This window comes from Scyliorhinus canicula, chromosome 10 (genome assembly GCF_902713615.1).
Source record: "Scyliorhinus canicula chromosome 10, sScyCan1.1, whole genome shotgun sequence".
NCBI lineage: Eukaryota > Metazoa > Chordata > Chondrichthyes > Carcharhiniformes > Scyliorhinidae > Scyliorhinus > Scyliorhinus canicula.
In genome coordinates this window covers 16525176-16540271 of record NC_052155.1, presented here as the reverse complement: position 1 = coordinate 16540271, position 15096 = coordinate 16525176, and the positions used below count along the sequence as shown (strand labels likewise).

The 15096-nt window shown below is 47.8% G+C and overlaps 1 protein-coding gene across 1 annotated transcript in view; it reads left to right on the top strand.

Annotated features, from left to right (window-relative positions):
• The first annotated feature begins 2509 nt into the window (after positions 1-2509).
• The window catches only part of LOC119972241 (leucine-rich glioma-inactivated protein 1-like), a 59742-nt gene continuing 47155 nt past the window's right edge, over positions 2510-15096 (top strand). Inside the window, exons 1-2 of the mRNA XM_038808633.1 lie at positions 2510-2833; positions 3140-3211. Of these exons, the coding sequence (XP_038664561.1) occupies positions 2652-2833; positions 3140-3211 (254 nt within the window). The 5' untranslated portion in view covers positions 2510-2651. The remainder of the gene's footprint in view (positions 2834-3139; positions 3212-15096) is intronic.

The window sequence follows — 15096 nt, the reverse complement described above, 5'->3', positions numbered from 1 at the left end:
AAACGTGTACCAGGCATCGCTGCACCTGGGGGGTCTCCCGGGCCATCAGAGGCCCCTGGGTGGTCAGGGTGGCCCCCGGGCCCACCCCCTGGAATGTGAGCACCTTGATACTGCCACCCAGTCCTGAAAGGGGGCATGGGAAGGCCTGAAAAGGATGGCCCACAGCGACCCCGTTGCAGGGGTGCCATCGCTTGGGATGTGTGGGGCAATGAACATGTGTGTGGGGGGTGAGATTCCTCATGGGTAGGGGGTGTGGGGGACCCACAAACCCGCTTAGAGATCAGTCACCCTTTCAAAATGGTGGCCTGATCTCTGAGGAGCTGGAACCAGAGAAAATGCTGGAAAATCTCAGCAGGTCTGGCAGCATCTGTAGGGGAGAGAAAGGAGCTAACGTTTCGAGTCCAGATGACCCTTTGTCAAAGCTAACAGACTTAGAAAGTGGGAAATATTTATACTGTGGTGTGAGAGAATGGAAGATTAATCATAGCCAAAGAAATCAAGGGGAATGAGTGCTAATGGCAGTCCTCAGAGAGAACAAAAGGTGTGAAAGGCCAAACAGCAGAGAAACTAAAATCAAAGGGTGAACTGTGACAGATGCAGATGTGGGGGGAGGGGAAGGGGAAGCAAAGGGGAGAAAAGGTAAGGAAAGGGGGATAAGATGGGGGGAATATGTAAAAAGTAAGACAAGAAAGAAAGAAATGGTAAAAGACAGTTAAAATGAAATGGGATGAAAACAAATGGGTTGAGGTGAGGCTGATCATCTGAAGTTGTTGAATTCGATGTTCAGGCCGGAAAGCTGTAGCGTGCCTAACCAGAAGATGAGATGTTGTTCCTCCAGTTTGCGTTGAGCTTCACTGGAACATTGCAGCAGGCCAAGGACAGACATGTGGGCATGGGAGCAGGGTCTTGTGTTAAAATGGCAAGCAACGGGAAGATCCGGGTCCTGATTGCACACAGACCGAAGGTGCTCAGCAAAGCGATCACCCAGTCTGTGTTTGGTCTCTCCGATATAGAGGAGACCATATCTGAGGAGCTGGTCTGGTCAGCAGGTTCAGCTGTCCAGTGGTGAAAATAATTCTAAGTGTGGGCTAGACTGGGGAGAAACTCCCCAGGGCCCAAAAAAGTGACCTAGTGTCATTAGATAGCAGTGGGGAACTTGCCGAGAGAGCTGGCGGTAAACTCCCACAAATCCTGCCGCAAATGTCACTTCGAAATGTTTCTGTTAGATCGCACCCAGCAATATGGTTGACTTGCAAATACCCTCTGAAATGGAGGGCAGTTAGGGATGGACAATAAATTCTGGCCAGCCAGTTACCCCCACACCCTGTAAATGAATTTTAAAAACTGACCTGATTGTTTTGTGGCGAGCCAGAATGGACTCGATGGGCCAAACAGCCTGTGCTGTAAATTATCCTATGAATCTCTGACTCTATGTCTACATTTTGTTGTCTGTAAAGTGCTTTGGGATGTTTTGAGGTTGTGAAAGGTGCTAGAGAAATGCAAGTCTTTCTTTGTATTTATGGGGGGGGGGGGGGGTGGTTTAATGCCATATATTAACGTATCAGAATGTCTCAAAGTGCTTCGCTCAATATTGGTCAGTGTGTGGCCCGCTGTCACATCTCATCCAATGCTGATCTTGAGCTGCACCATAAGAAGTATGTGAGGGAGCCTCCTGCTCTCCTGTACCTCCAGGCTTCACTCAGGGGCTCAAGTGGGAAATCAAGGACGTGAACCCTCACTAGTTCAGCGTGTCGGCATCTCTGCATCGCATTGTTAACACCGTGGCTAAAAATAGAAATCACCCTGCATATGTGCCATGTATATGCAACTCACAGCATGCTGCATTCAATATAGCTTTGCAAGCAGCAAATCAGAGCTTTCTTAATTCAAATCAACTTTCTAGGTGTAGAGAGCTGAAGTGCGGAATTGGATTTTTTTTTTTGCAGGTGTTGCAATTGTAATCTTTAAATTTAGATTTTAAATCGAATGTTACCTGGGATTGACTCCACATTTTAGCATAATATTGAAAGATTGCACGTGAATGTATTTGTTAGTTTACGGAAAAAAGCTCTGTAAGCATAATCAGTTTTAATAGAAAAGGCTTCTGCAGGAGCAGTATTAAAGGTGCAGTGTGTTCACCATGGTTACTGTTGTATTACAACGTGCTCTATTTAATTTTTCTCACGGCACCTCCACACACGCAGCGCACTGGGATTGAAGATCCATCCAACCGTAATATTTCCTTGAATAAATTCCCAGAGGATTTCAGCATATACCATTTTATCCCAAAGGGGTCCACAAAGAGATTTGGCAAAACAAAAAAATGTGAAATTCACATAAGCAAGTGGGGGCGGATGCTGATTCAATAAAGGCACCCCAAAAATTACAGAGATTTAAAAATATTTACATCAAAATAAATATGGTTTTGTGTTGGCATCGGTGGTGGGGTAAATGTTTGATTGGATTCACCCTCATGGTGGTGAGATGGAAGCAGTCCAGTCTTATGAGGGGCTGTGCTGCGTTAGTGAAATATAAATCAGTTCAAATCTTGTTGTGGGCATTGGAGCAAGGGAGCTTGGCATTTCAGACACAGGATAAAAGCAACAACCAGCCCATGATCTGCGCTATTCTTCGCAGAAGCGTATGGAAGAATGGGAAGTGCCACAAAAAGATTCAGCTTGTTCTTGTGGATTATGTATTTGTTGTTCTTAATTGAATCGAAGACATCTAAGCAGGCGAGATGTCCTGCAGGGTGCACTTGCTCCAAGGATAACGCTTTGTGTGAAAATAGAAAATCCATCCCTCACGTTTTTCCTCCCGGGGTAGTTTCCTTGTGAGTATCTGTGGCTTGTAATGTTCCTGTTGTTTGGCATGAATGGAAGCAGAGAAGCCAGGCTGTGTTTATTATATAATGTTGCATGATTGTTGAAAGGATCTCGCCTATGTTATTCCCCCCCCCCTCCCCCTCTTGTCACACATCTAAAAATAGACTACTGTGCATGCAGATTTTCGAATTGTTAATGGTGTTTACATGTAGCTGACAACCATGATGGATGTGTAGTCAACAATGTGTGTGATGATGCGATTGATTGAAAGGGCTCAGAATTCTGACATGTTAATTGGTCCATTTTGTTTCCAGGTCGTTTGTGAAGTCTGGTTTCAGTGAGATCCCACAAGGCAGCTTTTTACACATTCCCTCTCTGCAGCTCCTGTAAGCTCACAGCTCCTTTCCTGTGTTTATTCGTTACATTGATGAAGTGTCTTTCTCATTTCATTCGGTGGCTTTGAAGCAGCAACGGTGTTGGTTGGAGGGCATGGGGGGGGGGGGGGGGGGGGGTTAATGTTGCACGCGGTGGAATAATTTAACACGGTTCCAGTACAGGAAGAGGTTAATGCTGAAATTTCCATTGGAAACGGTTAAACAATCAACAAGATATTTTAAATTGTAATGTAATTTTAAAATAATGAACGATATATATTAATAGGGTGTCAGTAAGGTGGCCCACTGTTTAACACTGCTGTCTCACAGTGCCAGGGACCCGGGTTCAATTCCTTGGGTGTCTGTGTGGAGTCCGCACGTTCGCCCTGTGTCTGCGAGGGTTTCCTCCGGGTACCTCCCACAGTCCAAAATTGTGCAGATAAGGTGGATTGACCATGCTAAATTGCCCCATAGTGTCGGACATGTTGGGTGGGCGTCACAGGGATAGGGCGGGGTAGTGGGCTTAGGTAGGGTGCTCCTTCGGAGGGTCGGTGCAAACTTGATGGGCCGAATGGCCTCCTTCACTGTGCGATTTCTATGCTTCTAAATACCTGTGTTGGAAAACTCAAAAGTGTAAAGGTGTAAATTGTTAATTGTGTAAGGACCACTTATGAATTGTATTTTTTACACATTAATCTTCAAGTAGTGTATTAAACAATGTCAGCTCTGGCTCAGATCTTGGTGATGAGGTCCACAAAATGCAATAGAAAAATGGCGACCTTCCCAATAATTCAGTATTATCTGGAGAGAAAGGGATATTTAAGTATTTTGGGTACTGCATTCAAACTCAAGAAAGGGATCATAAACCTTCTTTACTTCTCAATCCTACAAAAACTGCAGTGAGTATTTCTGCAGCAACATTTGTAACAAACGTAGGATTACTTTTTTCCCCAGAAGAATTGGCTCAATACTGCTGTGAAGGAGGGTTGGTTGCGTAAGGTATTGTAAAAATTGAATTTTCTTCAAAAGCAGTATTTCAGGTCCAAGGCAGTATTGCAGAATAGACTTGCACGAAGCTTCACTTTGCTAGATAAATTGAACATTATTCCACATATCTAGGGGGGTGAAAAACCTCACAGTCCATCTTATAGAACATAGAACAGTATAGCACAGAACAGGCCCTTCGGCCCTCAATGTTGTGCCAAGCCATGATCACCCTACTCAAACCCACGTATCCACCCTATACCCGTAACCCAACAACCCCCCCTGAACCTTACTTTTATTAGGACACTACGGGCAATTTATCATGGCCAATCCACCTAACCCGCACATCTTTGGACTGTGGGAGGAAACCGGAGCACCCGGAGGAAACCCACGCACACAGGGGGAGGACGTGCAGACTCCACACAGACAGTGACCCAGCCGGGAATCGAACCTGGGACCCTGGAGCTGTGAAGCATTTATGCTAACCACCATGCTACCCTGCTGCCCCAAACTCGAGCTGGACTGGCTCAGTGGATAGCTTTCCCACTGATGCATGATCAATCACTACTGAAGCGAGATTGTAGTCCAATTGAAGGCTTTAATGAACAAATAGTTACCCCAGCAGCTCCGGTACAGAATGATTGCTGTGGGTGAAACACAGACTCTTATGCTCCGCCTGCTGGGTGGAACCAGCAGGCAGGTTCTACCACTCATACTACAGTAAGAAGTCTGACAACACCAGGTTAAAGTCCAACATGTTTGTTTCAAACACTAGCTCCTTCCTCAGGTGAAATCTCATACTACAGTACAAGGTATATCCCACCTAGGAACAGCGATATCCCTAATATAGCCTACCACATTCACCCCCTGTTTAAAAAAAGAGTCCGGCGGGGGTGGTGGCCTTGCTTTTACAGTGGTAGAGGTTATAGCGGTACCCTTCGGTGCCTTTACATGCAATACACTTATTTACAAGTTCATTTTACAATGAAACTATCAGCCGGTCGGGGGCCCTGGTCGTCCTCTGTGATCGTCGCAGTCCTGGCGATGATGCTGGCATCGGCTCGGGCATCCGTGGCTCTGGGAGAGTGTCGTTTTCAGCTTCATCGCATCCGGATGGGGCCAGTGGGAGGACGGATCCTCCTGGGAAGGGGCTACGGTGGTGTGCGCCGGTGAAAAAATGGTTGGGGTTGGTGGTGGTGGGGGGGGGGGTGGATCCAGCGGGGGCCAGATCCCGGAGGGAGACCGTGTCTTGTCGGCCATCAGGGTGCGCCGCATAGGCGTACTAGGGGTTAGCATGGAGCAGATGTACCCGCTCGACCAGTGGGTCCGACTTGTGGGCCCGTATGTGTTTGCGGAGTAGGACGGGTCCGGGGGCTGCCAGCCATGTTGGATTAGAGGTCCCCGAGGAGGACTTCCTTGGGAAGGCAAGGAGACATTCATGAGGTGTTTCATTAGTAGTAGTGATTGGATGGAGTGAAGTGCCTCGGGGAGGAGCTCCTGCGATTGGGCCACTGGGAGATTCTTGGACCATAGAGCCAGTGGGACGGCCTTCCAGACCGTCCCGTTCTCCCTCTCTACCTGCCCGTTTTCCCGGGGGTTGTAACTGGTCGTCCTGCTGGAGGCAATGCCCTTGCTGAGCAGGAATTGACGCAGCTCATCGCTCATGAAGGAGGACCCCCTATCGCTACGGATGTAGGCAGGGAAACCGAACAGAATAAAGATGCTGTGGAGGGCTTTAATGACGGTGGCAGCCATCATGTCGGGACAGGGGATGGCGAAAGGAAACCGGGAGTACTCATTAATCACGTTTAAGAAATACGTGTTGCGGTTGGTGGAGGTAAGGGGCCCTTTGAAATCCATGCTGAGGCATTCAAAGGGGCAGGGAGCCTCCACCACGTGTACTTTCTCTGGCCTGTAGAAGTGCCGCTTGCACTCCGCGCAGATTTGGCAGTTTCTGGTTACGGCCCTGACCTCCTCGATGGAGTAGGGCAAATTGCGGGTTTTAACAAAGTGGAAGAACCAGGTGACCCCCCGGGTGGCAGAGGTTGTCGTGGAGGGTCTGGAGTCGGTCTACTTGTACACTGGCACAAGTGCCACGGGACAGGGCATCAGGAGGCTCGTTGAGCTTCCTGGGATGATACAAGATCTCGTAATTATAGGTGGAGAGCTCGATCCTTCACCGTAAGATCTCATCATTCTTAATTTTGCCCCGCTGTGCATTGTCAAACATGAAGGCTACTGACCGTTGGTCAGTGAGGACAGTGAATCTCCTGCTGGCCAGGTAATGCCTCCAATGCCACACAGCTTCGGCGATGACTTGGATCCCCTTCTCAAGGGAAGAATGGTGGATTTCTGAGGCGTGGAGGGTGCGTGAAAAGAAGGCCATGGGTCTGCCCGCCTGATTGAGGGTGGCGGCCAGAGCTATGTCTGATGCGTCGCTCTCGACCTGGAAGGGGAGTGACTCATCGATTGCATGCATCATCACCCTAGCGATGTCTTCTTTGATGCGACTGAAAGCCTGGCGGGCCTCTGCCGATAGGGGAAAAACTGTGGACTGGATTAGTGGGCGGGCCTTGTCCGCATAATTGGGGACCCACTGGGCGTAATAAGAAAAGAAGCCCAGGCAACGTTTCTGGGCCTTGGGGCAGTGGGGGAGGTGAAACTCCATGAGGGGGCGCATGCGTTCGGGATCTGGGTCTATGACTCCATCATGCACTACGTAGCCGAGGATGGCTAGGCGATCGGTGCTAAACACGCATTTGTCCTTGTTATACGTTAAGTTAAGGATTTTTGTGGTATGGAGAAATTTGAGGAGGTTGGTGTCGTGGTCCTGCTGGTTGTGGCCGCAGATGGTGACATTGTCGAGGTACGGGAACGTGTCCTGCAGACCGTACCGGTCAACCATTCGGTCCATCTCCCGTTGGAAGACCGAGACCCCATTTGTGACACCAAAGGGAATGCTTAGAAAGTGGTAGAGCTGCCCATCTGCTTCGAATGCAGTGTATTTGCGGTCATCCGGGCGAATGGGGAGCTGGTTGTAAGCTGATTTCAGGTCTACTGTGGAGAAAACCTTGTATTGCGCTATCTGGTTGACCATTTCAGATATGCGGGGGAGAGGGTACACGCCGAGCTTATACCTGTTGATGGTCTGACTGTAGTCAATGACCATCCTATGCTTCTCCCCGGTCTTTACAACCACCACTTAAGCTCTCCAGGGGCTGTTGCTGGCCTTGATAATGCCCTTTAGTAACCGTTGGACTTCCCACCTAATGAAGGTCCGGTCCTGGGCACTGTACCGTCTGCTCCTGGTGGCGACGGGTTTGCAATCGGGGGTAAGGTTTGCAAACAGGGAAGGCGGGTCGACCTTGAGGGCCATGAGGCCGCAGACAGTGATGAGGCCGCCGAATTTGAACGTTAAACTTTGCAGGTTACACTAGAAGTCCTGTCCCAGGATTGTGGCAGCGCAGAGATGGCGGAGGACGTAGAGTCGGAACTCCACGCCCTGGACCGTGAAGTTGGCTATGCAGTACCCCCGGATCTCCACAGAGTGGGACCCAGAGGCCAGGGAGATCTTTTGTTTAAACCGGGTGTACAGCGAGGAAGCAGTGTCTTACTGCATTGGGATGGATGAAGCTCTCCGTGCTCCCAGAGTCGATCAAGCAGGATGTCTTGTGCCCGTTGATGAGTACCGACGTCGTAGTGGTTGAAAGCATTCGGGGCCGAGACTGGTCCAGTGTCACTGAGGCAATTTGTGGCAGAAGCTGAGAAATCTCGTTGGGCGATACACGGCCACCCGAGTCGGGGTCCTGAGACATCATCCAAGATGGCTGCCCCCATGAATTGCACATGGCCGGCTGCTGGGAGATCTCATCAGGCGATACATGGCCAGCCGAGTCGGGGTCCTGAGATGTCATCCAAGATGGCTGCCCCCATGAATCGCACACGGCCTGTGAGGAGAGGAATGGCAGTGGGCCCGGTTCGCCTGTGGAGGCCAACCGGGCCTGGCATACTGCCATGAGGTGCCCCTTCTTCCCGCAGCCCTTGCAGATTGCGGATGGGCCGGGCAGCGTTGCCGGGGGTGTTTGTTTTAGCCTGCAAAAATAACATCACCCCCCCCACACACACACCGGGGTTTCCTGGCTGCAGCACTGCACAAGCTTGTGGGGAATTTAGGGGAGCTTTGGAATCGGCCGCGGGTGGGGTCCGCTCTGTCCATGTGGATACCGCGCGGTCGGGAATGTAGGCCTGGGCATTGCGGGAGGCTACATCTAGGGTGTGCGCAAGTTTCCGTGCCTCTTTAAGCCCTAGCGTGTCGTTTTCCAGCAGTCGCTGGCGGATTCTGGAGGACAGCATGCCCGCAACAAAAGCATCCCGTATTAAGATTTCGGTGTGGTCATTGGCTGAGACTTGTGGACAGTTACAGTTTCTACCTAACACTAACAATGCGCGGTAAAAATCGTCCAGTGATTCCCCTGGGATCTGCGTCTGCTAGCTAAAAGATGCCGAGCGTATACCTGATTCACAGTGCGGACGTAGTGCTCTTTTAACAAAGTCATTGCGTCCTCGAAACCGTCCGCGTCTTCAATAAGCGTGTAGATTTTTGGGCTCACCCTTGAATGGAGGACTTGCATTTTCTGTTCCTCCGTGGGGGTAGTTGGGGCCATCCTGACGTACCCGTTGAAACATGCCAGCCAATATTTAAAAGTTGCTGCTGCATTTGCCGTGTGGGGGTTGATTTGTAGACACTCTGGCTTGATGCAGAGAGCAGCCATTCTTCAATTTTGTTCATTAAATTGATGCACGATCAATCACTACTGAAACAAAATAGCCTACTACACCCACCACTGAGCTGGAAGATCCAGGTTGAAGTCCCACTCCAGGACTTGATGGCAATGAAATAAACCCAGCCCCTGGTGCCGGCAAGCCAGTGTATATTGGTGCTAGTGATCCCTTGCCTGAATCAAAGCAGAAGGCTTGTGCTATCTGGCTGCAAATCCACCTGCCAAATCCTTGAAAGGAAAAATGATGATTGATATGGAAGTGATCAGCCAATAATGTGGCGACCTTAAGTAACATAGGAAAGAACTTGCACTTCTATAGTGTCAGCACTTTACAGCCAATAAGGTACTTGTGACTAATTGCTGTTATGAAGCGGGAGACACATCAAGCTCCCCCAAACAGCAATGAAAAACTGACCAGACACCCTGTGTTTTTAGTGACTGTTGGCTGAAGGATAAAGATTGGCCAGAATTGGGGTGGCATGGTGGCACAGTGGTTAGCACTGCTGCCTCACAGTGCCAGGGACCGGGTTCAAATCCGACCTTGGGTGACTGTTTGGAGTTTGTATGTTCTCCCCATCTCTGCGCGGGTTTCCACCGGGTGCTCCCACAGTCCAAAGATATGCAGGTAAGGTGGATTGGCCGTGCTAAATTGCCGCTTAGTGTACAAAAGGTTGGGTGGGGTTATGGGGACAGGGCGGGGTGGTGGGCAGACCTAGATAGTATGCTCCTTCAGAGGGTTGGTGCAGACTTGGTGGGTCGAATGGCCTCCTTCTGCACTGTTGGGATTCTATGAAAAACTCCCCTGGTCTTTAACAAAATCATGCCAGGGGATCCTATCCATGCGTCTGAGAGAGCAGTCACACCTCAGCTGGAGTAAGGTGGTACTCCTTATTGGATTATAGGCACTGTATTGGAGTGTCTGCTTACATTATGTGCGTATGTTTTGGGGACTGGGACTCGAACCTTTTGATTCCGAGGTGCAGGTGATACCCACTGAGGTGAGACTGATCTCCGTACCCGGATTTCTAATTGTGAGGAATTGTAGGTTTGGCGGGGTTAAGAAGGTCAGGGGAAATCAAAAATGTTATCTGCCTGTCACCCGACCTTCATGTTTTACGGTAATATGTTGGGTGATAATGCCTGTGGAATAAGCTGCCAGCTGGTGTGGTGCATGTTGACACCATGTGTACCATGTGAAGGGGCTGGACTGGTCCTTGACTGGGATTACACCATGTAGCAGGTAACGGAATTTATCAATAACCTCTAATTCACGCAATTCCTTGGACTAGGCTTGATCATCTTAAGAGGGGGGAGGGGAATTTTCCAGAGTAATTCTTTTCTTCACAAGTACATAAGAAATTGGAGTTGGAGTAGACCACCTGACTTTTCAAATCTTCTCCGCCGCTTAACAAGATAATGATTGATCTACCTCAACTCAACCTTCACATACTATCCCTAAAACCCTTATTTTCCTTTGAACCCCCAAATTGATCTCCATTTTGAATGTGCTCAACGACTAAGCAACCCGAGTTGTCTGGGGTAGAGAATTTGTAAAGATGCACAACCTTAAGTGAATCATTTGAGTGCTAAATGACCAGTCTCTTAATCTGAGACCGTGACCTCGTGTCCTAGACTCCCCAGCCACAATCTACCACATCAACTCCCTTAAGAATTTTATGTTTCAATTAGATCAACTCTTATTCTTCCAAACTCCAGGAATATAGGCCTAATCTACTCAATCGCTCCTCATAAAACAATCCCCTCAGCCTAGCTAACCTTTGTTTTTAATTTTTTTTTAGATTACCCAATAATTTTTTCCAATTAAGGGGCAATTTAGTGTGGTCAATCCACCTACTCTGCACATTTTTGGGTTGTGGGGGCGAAACCCACGCAGACACGGGGCGAATGTGCAAACTCCACACAGACAGTGACACAGAGCTGGGATCGAACCTGGGACCTCAGCGCCGTGAGGCAGTTGTGCTAACCACTAGGCCACCGTGCTAGCTAACCTTTGTCGCGCTTCTACTAATCCAAGCATATCTCGCCTTAGGTAAGGAGACCAAAACTGCATTACACCTGGTGTAACTTCAGCAAACACTATAATTGTCGTAAGAGTTCTTTACTTTTCTACTCCAATCCCTTTTTAACAAAAGCTAACGTGCTGTTCGCTCTCCTTTCTGTTAACTTTCCGTGATTCGTATACACCCTCTGAATGCAAACACTTCTCAATCTCTCACCATTCAAAAAATGTTTTTTAATGTTTCCTACCAAAGTACCGGTAGCATGGTGGTTAGCATAAATGCTTCACGGCTCCAGGGTCCCAGGTTCGATTCCCGGCTGGGTCACTGTCTGTGCGGAGTCTGCACGTCCTCCCCCTGTGTGCGTGGGTTTCCTCCGGGTGCTCCGGTTTCCTCCCACAGTCCAAAGATGTGCGGGTTAGGTGGATTGGCCATGCTAAATTGCCCGTAGTGTCCTAATAAAAGTAAGGTTTAAGGGGGGGGGGTGTTGTTTGGGTATAGGGTGGATATGTGGGTTTGAGTAGGGTGATCATGGCTCGGCACAACATTGAGGGCCGAAGGGCCTGTTCTGTACTGTTCTATGTTCTATGTGTGTGCGTGGGTTTCCTCCGGGTGCTCCGGTTTCCTCCCACAGTCCAAAGATGTGCGGGTTAGGTGGATTGGCCATGCTAAATTGCCCTTAGTGTCCAAAAGTGCCCTTAGTGTTGGGTACAACATCGAGGGCCGAAGGGCCTGTTCTGTGCTGTACTGTTCTATGTACTAGTTTCTATTCCATCACGTTGTATACCTCCTGCCATGTTTTTCCCCACTCCCTGTCTATATCCCAGTGCAGTATCGTTGTGTCCTCATTTCTTACTTGCCACCTAACTTTGCATCGTCAGCAAACTTGGATATGTTGCAGTCAGTCCCTTCATCTAAGTCATCAATATAGATTGTAAACAGCTGTGGTTCAAGTAGCGATCATTGTAGTTCCCCATCCCCGCCCCCGGTTACAGCCTGCCAACCCAAAAATGCTCCATTAATTCCTGCCCTCTGCATTCTGTTATTCATTTTTTGAGGTGAAGAGAAGCATGTTTATTATCTGGCAGGATTGAGAGCGTTCGGAGGGTATGTAGGTAACTGCTAAGGCTATCGAGACCTGGAAATAAGATAGGATACTGCAGACGAATGAGTTTTGGACGAGTTGCTGGCTCTGGATTTGCTGGCATTGTGTTTTCTCTCCATCTCTGATGTGCACTTGTTTTTGAAACAGGCTGCACTGCGTTTTATTTGGTTGCATCAGATGCAGTGATCCTGGGTTAGCTTCTCCATCAACTTGGGGGTCGATATCAAAACTCCTAAGTGAAGTCTTTAGAGTCTCCTTGTCGAGCTTCCTTTTGAGCACACTCCAGATTCAAGCTCATCTGAGTGAGTGAGTGAACGTCAGGCATTCTGGCTACAAGATCATCCCAACTCAGTTGTGCTTGTCTCAATATGGTGTGGACGCTCGGCATGCCAGCTTTTTAAAAAATCATTTATGGGATGTGGGAGACGCTGGTTAGGCCAGCATTTATTGCCCATCCCGGCTTGGGAGCACATCTAACTGTCTGGTATTTTCTCCCGCCATTTGATCTTCAGGAGTTTCTGAAGGCAGCTCACGTGAAAGTGGTTAATCTTCTTGGCGTGATGTGTTACGCAGTTCAAGCCTCTCAGGCATAGAACCGATATTGCTCTATGGAATTTCAGATTGGTTGGCATTCTGTCTATTAAACAATCCTCAATCCATGCTAATACATTACTGTACCATCAATTAGAACATAGAACAGTACAGCACAGAACAGGCCCTTCGGCCCTCGATGTTGTACCGAGCATTGTCTGAAACCAAGATCAAGCTATCCCACTCCCTGTCATTCTTGTGTGCTCCATGTGCCTATCCAATAACCGCTTGAAAGTTCCTAAAGTGTCCCAGCAGGCAGTCCATTCCACACCCTAACCACTCTCTGAGTAAAGAACCTACCTCGGACATCCCTCCTATATCTCCCACTCTGAACCTTATAGTTATGGCCCCTTGTAACAGCTACATCCATCCGAGGAAATAGTCTCTGAACGTCCACTCTATCTATCCCCCTCATCATCTTCTGTAGATCGAAATCTTTGATTACTATTACTTATTTTTTGGCTGAAACTTGGACCTCTCTGGAAACCCTGCTACTATTTGCTTCACCATTGGCAGCCATGGCTTCAGCTGCCGCGACCCGAAGTTCTGGAATTTCCTTCCTAAATCTCTCCCACTCTCTCCCATCCTTTAAAAATGTTACTGAAAACACTGCTCCTCAACTATCTTTATTGTTGACCAATCCTAATATCTCTTTATGTGGCTTGGTGTCAAACTGTGTTAGATAACTCTCCCTTGAAACACCTTGGGACGGTTCACTACGTTGAAGGTTCAATATAAATGCAAGTTGTTGCTGCTATGGTTGCCCCTGGGTTTTCTTTTCTGCCTTTCTCTGGAGATTCAATGGCTGTCTGGGTTGGGAAGTGCCAAGAACTGTGGGACAGGCTTAACCATCTGGTCCTTCCCCGCCTGTCAGTTTTTTATGTTTATAAGTTTGGAAACTGTTGCTAGATGATTTGCCATTATTGAGATGTTCTGCCTAACTCTCTGCAGGTCACAATTGAATCCAGATTTCTTTCGTTAGTGTGACATGAGTCAATGTATTAAATTAACTACTCATAAACTCAAGGAACCATTTTGTCTTGCTCACCTGCTTTTAGATATTGTGCAGTTGCTAGCTAAAACCAATTGTAGTACAGTGTGTGTTGTAAACGTTGGCATGCTCCGTGTCAGTAAAATACTACAGGATGTGGGAAAGATAAGAAATTTTACCAAATCAGCCGTACATGTACCCCAGGGAATTCTACTCTTTCACCTGAATAGTTCTTTCTACTTGTCATACCTTATTTGGTTCACTGTCTCCTCTCCATCTCTATGATAAAGTATGCTGAAAAGAGGCATTCTGAAAATCACAATTATTCAATGAGATGCAAGCAAAATACTGCGGATCTGGAAATCTGAAATAAAAATAGAAAGTTCTGGAAAGACTCCGCCATCCGGGGAGCGAGAAACACACAGATTCAAAACATTAACTCTGTCTCTCTCTTCACAGATGCCCCCAGGCCTTCTGAATTTTTCCAGCATTTCCTGTTTTTTAAAAATTAGTTATTCAATGAATATTGCTGAAAAAAAGAGACAGGCTGTCGAAGCTTTTCGTCTTGCACTCATCAGGACAGACGCAAGAATACCAAATTTCAAAGGGAGCACCGATTTCTACTGCATGAGAAAAGGGAGCAGTTAGAAAATCAAAATACAGCGGATGCTGGAAATTAGATGTAAACACAGAAAATGATGGAAATACTACTCAGCAACCTGATAAAGCAGTTGTTCACTGTTTTAAGTGCTGTGATAATCCAAATTGGCCAAAATTATGTATATTGGATTGGAATCATGTTTAAAGCCCTCAAAGCAGCAAACCTGGATAATTGCTGCCTGGAGATCTTCCAGCTGGAATGAGGTGGGCTGACCATTAAACACAAGATATGGCGAGCCGGGTAAATCCCGCGAGAGGCCTTTCGCAAGATTTACCAGCCATGCTGCGTCTTGAGTCGGGCCATTAGATCGCACCCATAATGTTCTCAGGTTAACTGGAGATAGGCAATAAATATTGCCGTGCAAACCTTCATCAACGACAAGGGCAATTTTTTATAAAATTGAAGAATTCAAGGAAAATATCAAAATACATAGGGGACACATTAGATCCAGGAAGAGAATCCTAACCCATTGCTTCTTTTTTGGTTGAACGGGGCCCCCCTCCCTCACCTACCCTGGCAAAGTTCTTTGCTATTATTCTCCATCCGTGCTAAGTACTGACATAGGCCCAGATTTTCGGAGAGACTCTTTGTTGTGGAAAAAATAGTGGAAATGGTCAAAATTCCCAAATCCCGCGCCCAAATACAACATCTCCTGTTTCGCGTGGATGGAACTGGAGTAGGGCTGGGGTCTGCCTATGTGTGTTTTATGGAGGCAGCTGGCCATTTAAATTATCAGCTGTCTCCACTGAAGTGGCGTTTTGATAGA